This window comes from Drosophila elegans, unplaced genomic scaffold (genome assembly GCF_018152505.1).
Source record: "Drosophila elegans isolate 14027-0461.03 unplaced genomic scaffold, ASM1815250v1 contig_814, whole genome shotgun sequence".
In the NCBI taxonomy this organism is placed as follows: domain Eukaryota; kingdom Metazoa; phylum Arthropoda; class Insecta; order Diptera; family Drosophilidae; genus Drosophila; species Drosophila elegans.
The window spans coordinates 12,635,238-12,653,880 of NW_024546167.1; the positions used below are offsets into that span (position 1 = coordinate 12,635,238).

General features: G+C 43.6%; 4 protein-coding genes across 9 annotated transcripts; 1 reads left to right on the forward strand and 3 right to left on the reverse strand.

The window, feature by feature from the left end:
• The first annotated feature begins 687 nt into the window (after positions 1 to 687).
• LOC108138853 lies at positions 688 to 18,604 on the forward strand. 5 transcript variants are annotated; one of them, XM_017261372.2, is made up of 12 exons: positions 688 to 749; positions 1,685 to 2,356; positions 4,152 to 4,258; positions 6,492 to 6,565; positions 7,710 to 7,826; positions 14,806 to 14,935; positions 14,999 to 15,085; positions 15,155 to 16,594; positions 16,651 to 17,302; positions 17,365 to 17,488; positions 18,051 to 18,180; positions 18,247 to 18,604. In XM_017261372.2, exons 2-12 carry the CDS (start codon positions 1,857 to 1,859, stop codon positions 18,378 to 18,380), a joined length of 3,495 nt encoding a protein of 1,164 aa, XP_017116861.1. In that variant the 5' UTR covers positions 688 to 749; positions 1,685 to 1,856; the 3' UTR covers positions 18,381 to 18,604. The 5 variants fall into 5 exon arrangements, with proteins under 5 accessions (XP_017116861.1, XP_017116860.1, XP_017116859.1 ...); XM_017261371.2 differs by having other exon boundaries at positions 696 to 761; XM_017261370.2 differs by lacking the exon at positions 688 to 749 and adding an exon at positions 789 to 921.
• LOC108138854 (gustatory and pheromone receptor 39a) lies at positions 7,835 to 13,051 on the reverse strand. 2 transcript variants are annotated; one of them, XM_017261375.1, is made up of 4 exons: positions 12,101 to 13,051; positions 8,127 to 8,189; positions 7,982 to 8,071; positions 7,835 to 7,921 (listed from the first exon to the last, which is right to left on the reverse strand). In XM_017261375.1, the coding sequence occupies exons 1-4, from the start codon at positions 13,007 to 13,009 to the stop codon at positions 7,835 to 7,837; spliced, it is 1,149 nt and encodes a 382-aa protein (XP_017116864.1). In that variant the 5' UTR covers positions 13,010 to 13,051. The 2 variants fall into 2 exon arrangements, with proteins under 2 accessions (XP_017116864.1, XP_017116863.1); XM_017261374.2 differs by lacking the exon at positions 12,101 to 13,051 and adding an exon at positions 8,273 to 9,148.
• Positions 9,528 to 10,552, reverse strand: LOC108138856 (gustatory and pheromone receptor 39a-like). The gene has a single exon (XM_017261376.2). The coding sequence runs from the start codon at positions 10,537 to 10,539 to the stop codon at positions 9,550 to 9,552; it is 990 nt and encodes a 329-aa protein (XP_017116865.1). The 5' UTR covers positions 10,540 to 10,552; the 3' UTR covers positions 9,528 to 9,549.
• On the reverse strand, positions 13,300 to 14,391 carry LOC108138857 (gustatory and pheromone receptor 39a-like). Its single transcript, XM_017261377.2, has one exon. The coding sequence runs from the start codon at positions 14,251 to 14,253 to the stop codon at positions 13,300 to 13,302; it is 954 nt and encodes a 317-aa protein (XP_017116866.1). The 5' UTR covers positions 14,254 to 14,391.
• Positions 18,605 to 18,643: the final 39 nt, after the last annotated feature.

Genomic DNA, 18,643 nt, shown 5'->3' on the forward strand with positions numbered 1-18,643 from the left:
ATACAAATTTATGGGGCTGTTGGAACTATTTACTCTTAACTATGGTTTCATTTGATTTTTATATGCCAAAAAATATTTATCAGCTTTGTCAGTTTATTATTTTTATTGTTTAATTTCATTGTTTACTGGCGACCCAAAAAGTTGTAAGCAGTTCATAAAAACATAAAGGGTACTCCCCCAGATTTTGAAATCGGACAGTGCTGGTAAGGAAATAGTTTTTTTGGATCTAGGTAAGGTACAATGTATTTGAGAAAACAATTACATAGGTAAGGTAAGAGGTACTCAATTGGTCAAGTATCTGGGTAAGGTAAGAGGTACAACAAAGGTTCAAAAAAGAAAAGCTTTTGAAAACAAAAACAAATAAAACTATTTCAGTACCTAAATACGTGACATTTTAAAGATAAAAAAATATCTTAACCTTGATAAGGAACAAGGTAGTCTCACATATTAATAACTAGGTAATAAATGAGGAATCAACAAATGTTACCTAGGTACAATTATCTATCCTGCCAGAAAACAGGAGACTTTTTTGGGTAGTTTCCGTAATTAAAAGTTTAATATTTGCTCAAAACATTGCTAAATTAGATTGAAAATTGTATTTGTAAGAGCTTGCTCAGAATCGCGTTGAGCTGCTCAGAACGGCGTCAAATTACGTCCATTTTTAGGCATTTCCTGCTGTTTATCACATCCACCGATCGCTTGACAACCCTGGTGGGAGGGCGAGGGCTCGCTCCTCGCATTAAGTTAATGTGTGCTAAATTGTAATTTAACTACGTATCAGCTTTACAAGTGCGCGTGTGTGCGTCGTCGTTTGCGAATTCGTCGTGTGGGCAGCTCGGTTTTTTAGCTTTTTGCTTTTGGGGGCAGCTGCAGATGTGCCCCCAACGCAAAGCGCGCGTGTGTGCGTGTACGTGCATGCGTGTGAGTGGGCAGGGAAAATAGCAGAAACGGAGCACAGAGGTCAAAAGTGCAAACGCAAAGCTACTCGTAGGAGTGCAAGTGCATCACCTGGGTGGCAAGGTCAAATGCAATCGATAGACAGAGGGAGCGGGAAGAAGGAGAATAACACTGGCATCTCTCTATAATCGTATATGTATAAGAACTTATAATTCTCAAGCTGATAAGCAGCGAGAGAGAACAAGAGAGAGAGAGAGAGACAGAGAGAGGAAAGCGCGTCAGCTGTTCAATGTTTTGGCGCACAGGTTTTGCGGTACTCGCAGCTTCGTTCTTCGATCAGTTCCGTTTGTGGACTGAAACCGCTCGTTCTGCGCTGCCTTCTGCAAGTCCCATTATCCGCCCTCCGATCCGCGTGCGTTTTTCGTTCTAACAGTTGCGTTTCCTCTACTGACGTCTCGCTCTGACGTAGATACCCCACACCACCACCACCTCCCACTTTTGCGCGCGTGTGTGTACGCGATTATTGTTATTATTGTGCTTTGTGACGCATATAACGGCAAAAGCGGGGCGTGTGTGCCATTAGAGAAGCTTCAAACCGCTCCGTAAAAAAAGCGCCAATCGGGCAGGTGTCGTTGAAGTAAACAAATCAAAGATTTCCCATAAATGAAGCTCTTTAGTTAGCAATTTAATTAAGATACCAGATCTCGGGAGTGTTATTAAATGCGCTAAACACGAAATACCAATCTCAATAGCTAACATCTCATTTGAACCGCGATACCATTTACAGAGCGATGGAAAATACCCAACAATTCAAAAGAATGGCCAGCATTTAACTACCACAGCTACGGCAGAGACATTAAAAAACCATTAAATGTGCCCCTTGTCGCCATCGAAATAAATGTTTCCAGCTCAAGAGTGAAATATTTGCATAGACATCTCCACGGCGGCACCTGGTGAAAATGATGCTGAATAAATACGAGGGATATCAACGCACAAGCCAAATGTTTCCCCACCACCAGCAGCAGCATCAGCTGCACCAGCTGCCCCAATTGCAGCAGCCGCAACAGCAGCAACATCAGCAACAGTTGCCCCAGAGCTTTCCGCACTTGCAGTATGGATCTGCAGCAGGAGGAGGATCTGCCGAATCCACTGCAGCGGAACGGGAATCAATCCACTCTGGCCAGTTCATGGTCTCACACTTCGAGGCCGAGGAGGCGCAGGACGACCTCGAGGACGATAGCGAAGTGAAGATGCTCGATCCCGAGGATCCCGATCTTAGCAAGCCGGGCGAGCCGGCCAACACATGTCGCGATGTGCAGCTCTATGTGCCCCAGACGGTTTCCAACTTCAGTCCAATGGACCAGGAGGGCGACGAGAACAGCATGAGCATGGTCACCTCCCATTTGGAGATCGAGACCTCCCTCACCAAGCTCTTCAAGTGCATGAATCTGGCCTACAGGTGAGTTGCAGACCCGTATAACAAAGAGCAACGAACACAACACCAAACCAATATGAAATATAGTTTCCCGCTTGGTCACGCGTTTAGAGCGTGATAACGCCGAAAACTGGCCAACGAAAATCCAGCAAACCAAAAGCTTGGACCGCTTCGGTCGCATAATCGCGGCACATGTTGCGACGCGACGTCGCTGCTCGGGTTACTTTGGACCCAACTTTGCCTCAATCGCGCTTGTCCGTCCACCACCTCCACCGCCTTCTCCACCCTGCATAGCCCCCCTCTTTATGGGTGGTGGTGCTTCTCCCATTTCTGCAAACGCCAGCGCAATAATCATGAAAAAAATATCAAAATGTTGCCACAGCGATATCAGAATGATTCCAAAGCGCGCATTTCTCAAGTCGCCAGCAACATTTACCTGTACGAAAAGGGGGATAACCGACTGACCAGTTATGTGGCGGGAAAATAAATGCAATGATTGAGCAAATAGCTTACAATTAATTCGCTGACGAAAAAGAAGTTTGTATTTTCCTTAAGGTGTACATAGATTAAATAATAATTGTCTTCTAAAACAGGAGTTCTGACAAAACATTAACTAATAATTTATTCTTGAACAAGTAACATTTTACGGTTGTAAGATTTTTGTTGCTTCCTGGAAAGTATTCATTTTGGGGATTTTTAGTCATCACCGTTCATTCAGCACGTTCGTCTGTTCGATCTATTTTTAACCCTATATTGCCCCGCCAATCTCTGTTTTGGTTTAACGTATTGTTTTGTTTTAGAGTCTTATCAGTCACAATAATTCATATGCGACTTTTATACAGGTCCGTTATAATTTATTTTGCTAATTGTTGTATTGCGCTGCGGGGTAATATTCGCCTTTAAAATATAGAAATTGCAATGTGTTTTGCTTATTACGTTTTGTTTGGTATAAACGTATTTGTTTTAAGGGGTCATAGTAGCAAAAAACTCTTTTTTCCCAGCTGCGGTTAAATTTAAAACCAGACTAAAGACTAATAGACTAAACCAGACTAATAGCTTCTCTTGTAGAAGCTAAACAAATTCCCGATGAGTGCGATAAACTGGATCTGTGTCAATAAATGGCAAATACGGGAAGTTATTCATGGCCAAACAACTACGTCACTAGATAAAGCGATATCATAGTTCTTCAGTGAGGGGGCCACCCCCACATGGGAAAGTTGCTAAACTGCTTTCGAGAGCTGGGTTGTGCTAATTAGTTCTCATATCAAGGGTTCTGATCGAGAACAGTAACAAATGTCCGGAATTTACCTGATGTTTGTTTAATAATTCTTACTGAATCATCAGCTAGCGATAATAAAAACAATAACAATAATAAATCAGCACTGACAACATATCGAGTATCAAGTAAAGTTGGCTTGTTGTTTACTATTCCCACTGATATGTATTCATTAGTTGTTTTTAGTCGAGTACAATATGCTACCTAATCTACTTCACTGGGTTAATTAGGAAAGCGGGATTGCGACAATATATATGATACATAGTTGTGTATATATAGGCAGATTTTACAGAGATAGCAGCTGGTTGGGGTTAGGGGTCCGTCTATTTTTAGACCGCAATCTGCTTACAGCTTTAATATTTATAAACAAATCGATTTGTTTATTATATAATGATAATATTGACAAACCGACAGATATCAAAATAGAGGTATTTGATGAAGATAAACCCTGATACAATTCATAAATTTCCCTTGTTCAATATCAGATATTTCTATCTTAACATTTCGCCAATTGTTTTTGTAATGCAACTTTTTTATTTGCAGTCAAAAACTCACCTCGCCCAAATGGAATCATTTCAAAGGAGTTCGACTACGTTGGAAAGACAAAATTCGTCTTAACAATGTCATCTGGCGCTGCTGGCATATGCAATGTGAGTAATGTTCTTGGCTTTAAAAAAAAAAAGTACTCCTAAGGCACATAAGCTTCATTGCTAAGCTCCATTCTTTGTTTACGTTGTTCGAAGACAAAATGTGGGGGATTGACCTTAAAAATTAAATGGGTTTATATTTTTCTTTACTTTTAATGGCTATGTCAGGAGTATGACACGAACTAGGGAGATCTGTCCCTCAATTTAAAACTGTAGCAGATACTTCTAATTAAATATTAAATGAAATTAAAATTAAAATTGTTGAGATATTCCCAAAAATCTAATCAACATGTTCTACTGTACACAAAATCCGATAAGACCGCGTATTGTTAGTTTAGCAAAGGGCTGTTGAGATTTCACATGGTAAAAGTTTTCCACATGCTGTTGGCATTGGGACGGCCCGCGATTGACCGCGATAGGCATTGGTAAAATGTTCAAAACAAATTATAAACCAATTTGATGTCTATTTCCTTGAAAAGCGCGACACGACCGAAAGCCTCGCCAACCAAAAACAATTGAGAATGAATCAGAGGGCCAGAGAAGCTTTTTTAAGCACAATTGTTGCTGCTGGAGCAGATGAACTACTTTTCGGCGATTGTTGGCTGAAAGTTGTCAACTGTCTGGCTGAATGGGTGGATGGGTGGATGGATGGCTGGTCGTACGACTGGGTGACTTAACGTTGCCAGGCGGGCATTGTCGACTTTCCGGGCCTCTTATCATGGTCTGGTCGGTCGGTCGGTCGGTCGGTCGGTCGGCCGTACCGTCGTCCCTTATCAAAGTCTGGACCGCCGGCCATTGTCATTTCATTTGTATGCCATTAAATTTTGTTTTTGGGCCTGCCGGCGCTTAATAAAAAGCTAGAAACATATGATTCCCCGGTGAGGCCTGGTGACTGGCCTCTTTAGTTGCTGCTAAAACATTTCAGTGACCGCTCGTCTAGACGGGCTCGGAGTTTTTTACCGCACTTAAGGAGTGTGGCGCAGGTCTCAAGTGTCCCATTGATTAGCACCTAGTCAAAGGTTAAAGCGAATGACGAATTTTCAATAAAAGCGAAGCGAATCGAATCGAATCGTTTTGATTTTGCTACCACTGCTGATATAATATTTGTTTTAAAATTTTCCGTTACATCATTTGTGCGAGTGGGAGGAGGGCAGCGCAGCGTTACAAGCAGCGATTATCTCTTAGCTCTTCTAGATCGTCGACGACAACGGAACGGCGACAAAGGCAAATGGAAAATTTTATGTTTATTTATAAGAAACAAAAAAAATATCTTGTTGTCTCACAATTAGTACTTTAATCTTTGCAATTATCTACATACATATATGCTGTACGGTTTATGGCAATAAGATAGTCCTAATAAGAGAGGGGGTCGTTGACAGCTTTTGAGAATCATAGACATGTGGGAGACAGTCAGAAGCTATTAAATTTTTAATATTTTTATTTGCACACATTACGTTTGCATTTTCATCGTGACTTGGGTAGTGCAAAACCCAAATTTAAATGACTTAACACGACTTTTGATCATATTCCGTCTTGATCTGTTTGTTTTCCTATCTCTTCGATCGTACTGTTGCTGAAAGTGGCAAACTAAATCTAGGGACAATATTTTTGGAAATTCCCAGACAGACAACGATTTTATCAAGCTAACACAGTGTGGAAAAATTCTGACGGTTATGGAGGCGTCTTTCTAAATATAAACGAGCGTTGTGTTATCAAAACAATGGGCAGAAAAAATGGAGTATGCTGGAGCCTTGGATTAATTATTCATAAAAAAAAAAATTAAGAGCAAATGTTTTAAATTAAAAATTCTAAAATTATAAAATATATATAATTATAGCCATTGGTTGTTATAGGCTATGTTGCATCTAAGGCAACTAATCAATTTACTTTTAGAGACCATTGCCAAGAAATTAAAATACATATTGCATCTCAGCGCCTCTAAAGCGCTTACTCACTCCACGGTACTCTTTGTGCCTAAATGTGTACATGATTTAGTTAAGATTGAAGAGCTCATTGCTTTGTTGTACAATTGTACTGCTTACTGCTACGTCACAGCTTTCCAAGATAAATGGTTTTTGGGAAGAGCCACTGGGACTGTCACACGTGTTGCTAACAACTCTTGTCATCTCTGGGGAACTTACTATCTCTATCTATCTCTCCCTAGAATCTTATCACTATGGCTGTCTTTTTTTTTTTGTACTAAACAGTGTTTTGTGTGTTTTTTCCATTTTTGCAGTCATTCAAAAGCGCAGAACCCCGGTGTGTCAATTCGCATCGCCGCTGGACGTTGACATACATAGTAATCCTCAAGTAAGTACTGGCAAAACTACTAAATATCAACTGACAAGTGGTTGTCCTGTTGAATAAGTGGACGTGTGTATACTAACGACTATTAAAAAATACGAAAGTTTACTTAATTAATTGTTGTCATGGTAAATTGCATTTCGTGTCAGTGGAACAAGTAGATGAAAAGATTAAAATAATTTAAATTATAAAATAGTCAAATCAAAGTTTTTAAAATTTAAAAATCAAAGATTGTGACAAGTTTTTTTGTTTTTATAATTGATCGATGTACTTAAATATATTAGCTTATTAAAATTGAAAGTTGCTCGTTATTTGAAATGCCATTGATCAGTCCACATCGAACCATTCAAACTTGAGGGCATCATAAATTTAGAATTACCTGCAAGAGATATACTCATCTAGCTATCACAATGAGCGTCTAAAGTAGCACCCCCACATCGGCTGGTGGATTCACGCGGCTGGCAAGGAAGACATCACTCGATTGCGACGTGATCGTCGCGCGATTGTCGTGCGCCATTGAAGACCTGGGTGAGATATGCCTCGGACCCCTGGGATTGCCGTGGTCCTACCATCTTCTTTCCGCCGGACCCTCTCCAGCTGCACGTGATAAGAGCGGTGGGGCTGTTTCGGTGTTATTTTTAGCTGTCATTAACCTATTGGCGGGGCACTCTTATTTATAGACTGAGATTTAATTTAAGTACCATAACATTTAATCGATGTACTTATCGTTTGACAACGTGGAACTTGCATATTACTACAGATAGCTTGTAATGCTTGTAACAGGCGACAAAAGTCCTGTAAAAAGTCGATCAAAAAGGCCCAAAATGTAGTTTAGTAATAACCTTTTTTAAAAACCTAGTAGTAGTACATTTTACCACATAGTTCTCTTTATTATTTTTATGATATTTTAAGTAGAAATACAGCTTGGCTTTACAGATTTTGAGTTTGTACTTCCAAAGGAAAGTGAGAATTAGAATCGGTTATGAAGAATAATACATCTCTCCGGTTATCTCTGCGGGAATGTAGATTACGATTAATCATAATTAAGTTAGGACATACAGTATATATTTGCTTTTGATTAGGAAATAGACAAGGTTTCGGTGTATACACGCTCTCATCTCGCTTTATCTTTCTTTTCTACCCCACACAGACTGTTGTTCTTGAAGGCAAGTACTGGAAACGTCATTCAGCCGTAATCAAAGCTGAATACAGAAAATGGCGCAGAAACTATAGATCAAAGGCTACGGGCTGCTTAACGTACGATTCGGTAAGTGATCAAAATTTGTTCGCCGACTTTGTAGTAATCTCCATCTCCTTGAACTGCACCAGAATAACCATATACGTGAATATGGCTGTAAATAGCTATATAAAATTAAAATATTATTAGGCAGTAGATCATGGAATGGATTCAAACGGTTTTACCTTAAACAAAGTGCTTTTATCCAGGGCGAAAAAGCCATAGGCTGTTAGAATGGGCTGTTGTCGAAGGTTTTTGAGTAGAAATTTCTCAATCTGAGGGAGAATTGTTAATATTGATATTTTTTAAATGGTTTTGTAATCTGCTTACCATTCGATCCAAACCAGTTCCGGTCCTAGGTACTTTGGCCAATATCTTTGCCGTTTTGTTTGCCTGCAAAATAGAGATTTGGGTCTGGTGTCAATAATATTTCAATACTACCTTAAGTTCTTAACCCAATCCCGCAACGAACTCACTTCCACCGTAATGCCATTCGTGCGCAGCATGATAACCAACATGATCATCCAGGGTGTGTCCCAAGTGGAGGATATCAAGAGCATTGTCAGCCATTGGCTACGAGCGAACTTGCCCTCCAGCACGGTGCTTATTAGATAGAAGGGTCCCGATGGCGCCATCAGAAGCACCAGGGCCACAATGGGCAGCATGAGCAGGCCAAAGCACTCGTTTAGCTCACCGCCACACACTGTCAGGATCTGCTGTCTGCCTTGAAGACCCGGAACCAGTTTGCCCTGGCCCAGCAGCCGGTTGTAATGAACCAGACCAGCAGCCATAATCTGCTTGAGGCACACAAAGAACACCAGGAGCAGGCAGAGTACCAGATAGGCATAGATGTAGACCACCATGCTGAGGGCCAAAGGAATGGCAGCCAATCCGGCACGACTATAACCGTACAGGTAGTTGCCAAAACAGACCGCCGACAACACGCCGTACAGGATTAAGTTGTCCAGAAACTGGCGATCTGTGGAGCTGTCCACACACCGCCTATTCAATCGCAATAGATGTTGAATCAATTGCCTGTGCCGGTGCCGCCGTGCATAGAGAATTACGTAGAGTAGCATCACCACCAGACAAGTGCTGCGAAAGATGATGGTCTCATAGAAATTTCCCGTCCGGTTGTAAACGGGTATGTGAAAGCGATCCGGCTGGAGGTTTGCAAAGGTGAAGCATGCCGTGGCAGTGGCCAAAATGAAGACCGCATAAACCAACGCATAGCGCTCCTTTTGGCGTGTGCTCACTAGCTGACAGCCATCCGTATCGAAATGCCAGCACATCAGACCCAGGAGGTGCAGCAGTCGGAGATACAGTCGTAGGTCCCGGCACACGTTCGACATTCTGCGGACGAGTTGGACATCCGCTGGCAACTAACCAATCCATCGGATGGGTATCACATTTCATTGTTGATTTACCCGATGTCAATAATTTCACGGTAATTGATTAGTTCTGATGGGTGGCACAGAAACCTATTAAATTAGGCCTCACTCCTTCCGTTGACCCCTATCTCTTATACACTGGCGAAACATAACATCTGTATGTTTGAAAAACTATTAAATAAATTTGGTAAATACTCAAATAAACCACCAAACTAGTTAAGGATTGTAACTAATATTATTTCTTCTGTTTCTAAAAACCAAAATATAATGTAAAACTTCGAACTAGAACGTGTTGGTTTTAAAGTAGTTACAAAACTGATTTAAGCTTTTGTAAATTGTTGGTATTGACGATTTTAAAAGGCTTAAAAAGACTTTCCATGTGCCCTAATGGGCGTGTTTCCTTCTTCCTGTTTTATCACTTTGAAAGTCATTCGATAGCTACTCACCTCCTTCTGAACATCGTTGGTGCCCATGGCCAGAACAAGCAATGCCACCCAAGGCACGCTCCACAATAAGGCGGTTAGCGACATAAAGGCAAACCGCCAAGTCTGCCGAAAACGGCCTTCAAAGATGGTCGACACCAGGTAGAATGGTCCCGAGGGGGTTAACAGCAGAATTAATCCGGTTATTGGTAGTAGCAGCAAGCCGAAACTATAATTAATCTCGACATAGCTTAGCCACATCACCTGGTTGTATTTGCGAAAGATTTCATTAAATCTCTGGCATTCCTTGCACGACTTTATATTTTCGAGAAGTAGCTCATTGTAGTGCTTCAATATCGAGAGCAGAATCTGTTGAATGCCGGCGAACAGGACGACCACCTGGCCGAGAATGAGGTAGGAAAAGCCATACTGCAGCAGGTAAATGGGCATTGTGGTCCATCGAACGGCTGCCGCCCAGTATCCGTGGCCATAGTTCAGCATGCAAAACACAAATAGAGACAGATGCAGGTAATAGGAAATTGCAAATCTTAAGGATCCACTGCGACTTCCTGCGATTTGGTTAAACCGCAACATCGATTGCAACAGACTGGCGAAGCGATAGCGTCGTACATAGAGATGAATGTAGACCAGCAGTGTGAATATGGCACAACATCTGACATTGATCAGGGCATAGCAATTGCCGGTGCTGTTGTGTTTGCCCATCACAAAGTGATGAGGATAGTACAGGCTGTAGCTGAGCAAACTGCAGGTGACCACGAAAACACCGATCAAATACAAGCACGCACTGCGCTCCTCGAAGGCACTTAACCGCACTTGGCACTTCTCAAAGTCGATGCTAAACCGCAGGACACCCAGCCATCGAAGGGTTCGCAGCTGAATCCGCAACTCCTCAAATGCGTTGCGTGACATTGAGTACGCTACACATTACTAATGCACTTGCATTAATAACATATGTATTTTAAGTATTTTCACTGAAAATTATAGCAACTGTCTGATGGGAGCTCTTCAGGGACTTGCCTGGTCAACCATAAAAACAACACCATTGGGTCAATATTTGCCCATCATGGGCTAGAAACACTTAATGAATTAATTTGGGATATTGTTAGATGGTTAAGTAAATAATATAGATATATATATATCTGGCTCACTTAAAGCAATACATATACTAACGATGAATTTTTAAATTATAGCATTTACTAAGAAAGGCTTTATATTATGAATTTTAAATGTTAATGCATATGTAGATTAAGTTAGAAGTTATTGACTTCTCAGCTCACCTCTTTGCGCACCAGGTCGGTGCGTAGTGTCATCAGGATGGCCACCATTGTGGATAGATTCCACAGTAGCGTGGTGGTCAGCCCATGCCATAGGGTTTGCATTTCAATGTTGCCAGCGTCGATTTCAAAGGCGATGATTATCAGAAAGAAGGGAGCAGCTGGCGCTGAGAAGAGTAGGAAGGCCATTATTAGCACTATAACAAGTCCAAAGTCGGAGCTAATTCGCCGACTGCAAACCCATAGCAGTCGACTGCGTTGTCGCAGGCGTAGCACGCACAAGGTCTCCGACAACACCAGGTTGCAGTCCACTAGCTGGGACAGGTCCTGGTTGTAGAGCAGCATCAAGCTGGCCGAGATGCGTACCAAACAGTAGTGAAAGGCCACGACCAGACCAATCAGTATGTAACTGTAGGTGGAAATTGCACTCAGTACCACTTTCTTCCAAAGCTCAACATCAGCGTCGACAAAGGAATTGAACTGTACAAATGCACTGAGCAACACCTGGCTGGCATACACTGCGTACACCCGGACGAACTCTCCTTCATGGCGATTCTTTAGATCGGTGCGATTATGATGCAGCAGCAGGGATATCAATGATGTCAGCCTGCCACGACGCACGTAGAAGTACAAATGGATAAGGACAATTGTCAAGCAGGCTAATCCATAGTTGGCCAAGAAATACGTATTGCCCACATCGCCATTTAAGGGCAGCTTGTATTCTCCAGGCCTAAATGCCAAATGGCCCAGAGCCACTAGCGAAATGCATTGCGACCAAAGCAATCCTATCAACGAAATTTTGTCATCTGTTCTAGATGTATACGTCCTGTAGCCGCTGTCGCACTCCTGTGTAATGCACAACAGACCGAGGCACTTAAACGTCAGCAAATACACCCGCAGCTCGGCACCGAGGGTCATGGCGGATGACCACGAACTGCCGAAAGGGCAACACCAAGGGTTCCGCCGCTTTCTCCGCCCCATTGAATATTGAATAATCAATAAGTGTTTAGATAAAGATATCAATTGTGATAAGCGCTCGAAATAACTTGTATAAAAAAAGGGAATGCGAGCACAAAAGCTAAAGTCTTTTCTAGGAAGTTTATACCAGGAAAGAGTCGAAACCCCTTAAATATAACTTATGGGATACATTGAAGTAAATAATCTTCTTTGTGACTTAGTTAGTTCCTTTTACATACCTGAATGCCGACGCAATTGCTCATGAAACTAGCGGCACAGGTCATCAAAGTTGGTGAAAGCCACACAATGTCTGCTACCAAGTTCAAGCAAAGCGACTTCTTCGTTTGAATCACCATGGTCAGGTAGATAACGCCAGTTACATCCAGCGAGGCGAACATCCACGACAGCCAGACGATGAATCCGTAGACGAGACTGATCTCGTCATTGCAGAGGAGCACCACGCGATCGTGGAGCTCCAGACAAGCCCGCAAACGTAGGAGATTGGCGCTGCTCTTCTTAATGTCTGCGGATTGTTCGATTATCGCAGTGATTTGCGACTGATTCCAGCTGAGCACCAGGCGCAGAATGTGCACCATGCAAAAGTATGTGCCCATTGTGAAACTGGTGACTAGATAGCGCAGAGGGAATCCCAGCGTGGTGACAACAAAGAGTCCCGAATGATCCGTCAGCCATTCGAACGCACACGTCTTCAGGAAGTTGGCCATGTAGACCAGATTGGTGAAAACAATTAGCCAAAGTAGGCGTTTGGGCAGCAGCAGTCGCACATCAGCCAAGTGCTTCCGGCGATAGAATTCAATTTGCCGGACGATCCGAAGATGCGGCGCCTGCAGCCAAATGAGCCAGGCATTCTGGATGACCAGAATGCCCAATGCAGTCACCATCACCAGTCGATCGAAGTGGTTACCCGTCAGGGTCAACTCCCTCTTGAAGGAATTGCCCCAGAATATGACTATCACAGCTATGCAGCCGACCAAATAGGCCTGCAGGGCAAAGTGCACCACGTAGCAGACGAGACTGCGCCGCAGTAGGAACCTCTTCTTGGTGGGATTATAGTCGATGCAGAATATGCCCAGGTATCGACACAGGCGGTAGTACGCACACAGTTCCCCCGACTGAAAATCGTCCATTGCGATTGGGTGTCTAGCTCTATAATGAACTCGGATAAACGGCCACTTTTGTGGGTTACCCAGATTTGAACTTCATTTCTAAATATAGGATAATGACTAATAGGCAAACAACTTGAAGCATAATAATAATAATAATAATACCTCGTACTTAGAAACGTATGAGTCTTGGTAGTTCTTTTGTATTGATTTTTAATAGCACCTTAATACCTATAGGATGTGTAAGCCAAACCCTATTTAATATTATCCCAATTTTCTAATATCACAAAGTAGTTTTCCTTGATTAGAGAGTGTCACTTGGTCGGGACACCAGATTGTTTTCCAATTGTTTTCATTAGAACGACGTTAAAGCGTTTACATACACTCACCTGATTAAGTACGTCATTGACGGCCAAAGGGAGGACGAGATAGAAGAGCATGGGCACCAGCCAACACAAGATGAGCCCCATTTCACTGGCCGAATGGAATCCCTCCAAGTGGCTGACGAAGAATATTAGTACACACTGCATGACCTGGTACATGAAGAGAAAGAGTAAGACTCCGCCGTAGATGGCAATCAGTTCCCGTTGGCAAAGCAGCAGGATCTCATCGTGAGCTCTCAGACTGCAGGCTAGATTAGCCGGTGAGATGGCATTGGTGGACACCAGGTTCTCCAACTGGTCCACCTGGGCACGCAGTAGCCTTTGCAGAACTAACACCATGCCGCTGTAGCAGGTGAATTGGAAGTTGGCCAAAATGCAACGAGCTGCAAATCCCAGAAGTGTGAGGACGTGGCTCAGCTGCATGTCCTTGAACCAATGGAAGCCGAAACCGAACATCAGGATCCCATAGCCGAGGCACACAGCCAGCCAGATGCGGTACAACAGGCGGGGATGGGGCATTGCCAGCCGATCCCATTGCAAACGTCGCCCCAACTGGCAAATGCGGTTCAGCAGGGTCACCTGCGACTCTTGCTGCGATCGGAACCACAAATTGGCCAGCAGCTGGCTCACCGAGGTGGTCAGTATCACGGCGTTGTCATACGCGTTGCCGCTCTCGGACTTGGTGTCCATGTAGTATAGGGATTCGGCCAGTGCCGCCACCAGAGCGGACACGAAAACTCCAGCGACCAGAGACTGAGTGGCCATGGAAATCCAAGTACCATGGAGCCCATACTTTTGCAACGAATCGGAAAAGTCCAAATCCGAGAGGCCCAAATATCGTTGATAGCGCAGAAAAGACAAAAACTTTGGACTCATTATGCCCATACGTGCTATTGGTAATATTTCACGAAACTAACTGGCAAACTATCAACATGTTAAACATCAATATTCCAATTAAACTAATTGCCAGGTTTTGTGCTTCACTATCTTTCAGTCACTTGCATTGCAAACGATAATTGGTTTTTATGCTCTAGTACTTGGGGTCCTTTTTATTGTACGACCTTGTAAATAGGCATACGAAACGCTAAGTGAATATCACAAATAAATGATAACTTATTCTTGAAATGCATTCAAAATAAAAGTTGTGGATTCAGGGAGAATGTGAATTTGGGAATGGTTTTAATATCAAAATAACATTTTTATTATTATACTTCAGAACTTCAGAACCAAACATTTTTCTCTATGCTTTTTATTCTGTTATATTTGGGCTTATAAGAAAAGAACACGCTTATATTTGAACTTAGACATTTTTAAATATTATTTTCGATCATACTGACTGATAGCGATGAATATATTTAAGTGGCTAGCAAAAAATCGGCAACTATCTTGCTTTTAAAATTAAATGATAACCCTTTTCATGTGTCACTTCTGTTGCAGAAAAGCGAGTTGGACTTTTTGGAATGGTCGCCGCTAAACGATAGGAACTTGATGCCAGACGATTGGACAACGGACACCTTGTTCTCGGCCATAAATGTTCCATTTCCTTTTCCTGATTCCCGGGAAATTGGTGCGTGATCCCGAACAAATAGCCTTAGCTTAGCTCATGAATAACACTTTCTTCAATGATTAGCACGCGGCGCTGGCATCGCTGACTTCATACAGCCCAGTCTGGGGCCCCTGCAACCGAATTTAGATGACATCGACATTAGCTTCTCAGGTTTGTGCATTTGTGCAGTTCTTCTATGAAAGAGTTCAAGTAGTTACAGTTTTTTGATATATTTTACAGACCTAATCCCCAGCACACGCTTGCCACCAGTTCCGGAAGAGGGAACCGATGCTGAAATGCTCAAGAACGACGAATACTGCCTGTCGGCGATTGTGGGCGCTCCGCACACCCTCTACTGCAATGACAGCATAATGGATGTGGTCAACAGCAGCAACAGTGGTGCCGCAAATGTGGACGCCAGCATGCTGGAGCTCAACACGCCCATTAATACAATGTCCTACGGCGAGGTGGAGCAACGATTCTCCGTGGCGCGACAAGTGCAACAGCAATCCGCCAACGATTCTCAGCTTCTCGGTGATCCGAACTCCATGTCCGCCCGAATGCATGGCGGCAAGCACTTTGGCTCTGTCGGTGGCGCCAGCGACAACAGCAGCAGCAATAGGTGCGTGATCAATGGCCGTGTGGCCAAGAGCACGCAGCGTCCATTCCGGCGGGAGCCGCACAACTACGACAAGGCTCAGCCCACGCTGCACCAGACGAACCTCTACCAGCAGATGTTGGCCGAACAGCAAAAGAACCAACAGCATGTCGTCGGCGGCGTTGTGTTGCAGGCTGCCTTTCAGACACCGCAGCAGCAACAGCAGCAGCAACAGCAGCAGCAGCAACAGCTCACGCAACAGCAACACTTTCCGACGCAGCAGACAAACGCCTTCAATAACCAGAGTTTCATGAGCAGCTACACGGACAACTATCAGCAGCAGCAGCAGCAGCATCAACTGAATGTCAAGGTGGAACCGCTGCATGCCGATGTCTTGTCATTGCTGAACGATGGCGGTTACAACTCCATTGGCTACAAGCCCTATCCGCAGTTCAAGAAGTCCGCCTCGACGGGAACCTTTCTCAATGTGCCCCGACTGCCGCAGCAGCAGCAGCAGCAGCAACAACAGGGCTACCTGCAGCAGGAGCCACTGCAGTTGCAACAGTCGCTGCCCTTGGGACTGAGTACTCAGCAACTTTTGCAGCTTTCACGCCAGCAGCAGGCTACCAACACGCAGCAATCCACCGTGGCTAGTTTGCTGCAGCAACATCAGCAACAGCAGCAACAGCAGCAGCAGCAACAACAACAGCAGCAGCAGCAGCAACAACAACTGCAGACTGCTGTAAGCACAGCCACTTGGGTGTCGCCAAATACCATATTGCCAAAAGAAATCCATCGCTCCAACAGCTTGCCCCTGAATGTATCGCTGAATAAGCTGCCCGATGGCCGGCAGCACGTCCATGAGCAACCCTTTGCAGTGCCCAAGTACCATGCGAAGGGCAAGTCGCGGGTGCGCAGCAATTCGATGCACCAGCAGCACACGTCGGTGGTGGCAGCAGCCGGCGCTGGAAGTTCTCCATTGAGCGCGCACAGCTGCAGCAATCTGCTGGTCACGCAGCAAATGCAGCAGGCCACCAGCGATCCTATGCTAAATAGCACACTGGCTCAGTTGCTCACTTCGAGTAAGTTTTTCCTGAGGAAGTTGTGTGTATTGACTAAATATTTCTTTCACTTTTAGATTCACGCCTGCAGACAGCCGTGGCGAACAGCTCGCCAGCGAACTCATCTTCCGCCAGTGCCATAGTCAGCAGCAACACCAGCAACAGCAACAACAGCAACAACAACAACAACAGCAGCAATGTTTCGCCGGCCCTGTATGCCAATGTCACAACGCCGCTGTCGGTGCCAGCGGTGGCAGCGCAACAACAACACTCACCAAAGAAGTCCGCCTCATTGCCCATGGCCATCAATCCGGCGATGCACAGTCCGCCCGGAGGAGGAGGAGGAGGCAAAATGCACAGCTTTGGCCCGACAACGGCCAACCTGGGCAGCAGCAGTTTGAGCCTGTCGCCGGACTCGCCGTTCCACGAGTCGCAGGACTCGCCACTGTCGCCCACGGCCAGCCTTAAGTATCAGCCGAGGGATACACAGCGACGGGCTGGCCACATCCACGCCGAGCAGAAGCGGCGGTACAACATCAAGAACGGGTTCGACACCCTGCACGCGCTCATCCCACAGCTGCAGCAGAATCCCAACGCCAAGCTGAGCAAGGCGGCCATGCTGCAGAAGGGAGCGGACCACATAAAGCAACTGCGGCAGGAGCGCAACGTGCTCAAGGACAAGATTGAGGCGCTGCGGATGGAGCGGGACGAGCTAAACAACTCGCTGACGTAGGCTAATCCGGAAATATTATATCTGCTGATAAATCATTAAATTGTTCTTTCTTTAAAAGGCACCTTCACTCCATTCTGCCTGCAAATGGGGCGCCTGTAACGAGGCAGGGCACGGAGCACGTTCGCCAGCTGTACGAGATCTTTGTGCGGTACAACACGATGAACGACTGGAAGTTTTGGATTGTAAGTAGAAAACTGATTTTTAAGCTTGACTATAGAGGCTAGAAGTCGGAAGTCAAAATCAGCGATGAATCTTGAGTAAACAGAAGTTTGAATAATAAATTCAATAATTGTGTGTTATTTACTAAATGATAAACCCTGTGCTACAGTCTTATAAAAGTAAATCAGAAAACGTAGGGTTCTTGGATGGTATTGCAATTTTATTAAAAAATATATTTGATAATAAATAAATATTTGATAAGTTTGCATTTACAAATTTACCTTTTAAAAATTGAAAATTTTGTTTTGATTATAGATGCAGTGTGAAAGCTTAAACAAGGTCTTTTTAAATAACACAAGACCACATAATGAAAATTAATCTAATTTAAATTACATAAAACTATATTTTACTTTAAACTGAATTCTTAGCGAGTGCGAACGATTAAATATTGTTTATGTCGTCCCCCTTTCAACAGTCAATTAAAATAAAGTTTTTACACAATATATACATATGAAAAAGAATAAAAAATTGTCTAAGGAAATAAACTATCTTTAAATTATAATTCAATTTAAATTGTTCTTTCAGTTGGGTCTCATTCTGGAGCCTCTGCTTGCCTCTTACACGTCCACAGTGTCGAGCGCCAGTCTGGATGAGCTGCGTCGCACGGCCTTCCTTTGGGTGGATCAGCATTGTTCCCTTATTGACCTGCGTCCCGGTTAGTCAATCTTCATTTAAACAAAATGAGCCGTTTTATATATAATTGTTTTTAATTTACCTTCAGCTGTTACGAATAAATTAAAGTACCTATCGATGCATACGGATATTGTGTCAGATCCGCCCAGCACTTTGCAGGAGGAGGTGATCAAGGCCCTTCAGAACTCAAGTGGCCAGCACCCCAATTTACATGGCCCCTAACCGTTGATGCTGTTGCCCGTGATATGAATTTATTTAATTCAATCTTTATTTTAACAAATAACTTCAACCAATTGTGCAGCACTAATTGTACAAAATGCAAAATGAAGGCAGATTTTTATACTATACTATAGATTGGCAGCCGGCAATGGATAGTTACGCAGAGCAGCAATTAGTGCCTACAATCTTTGACTTAAGCGTAAAATAAACTAACGATTTTACAAGTTTTTGACATGCGAATATTTTTTCATTTTTAATTTCAGGAA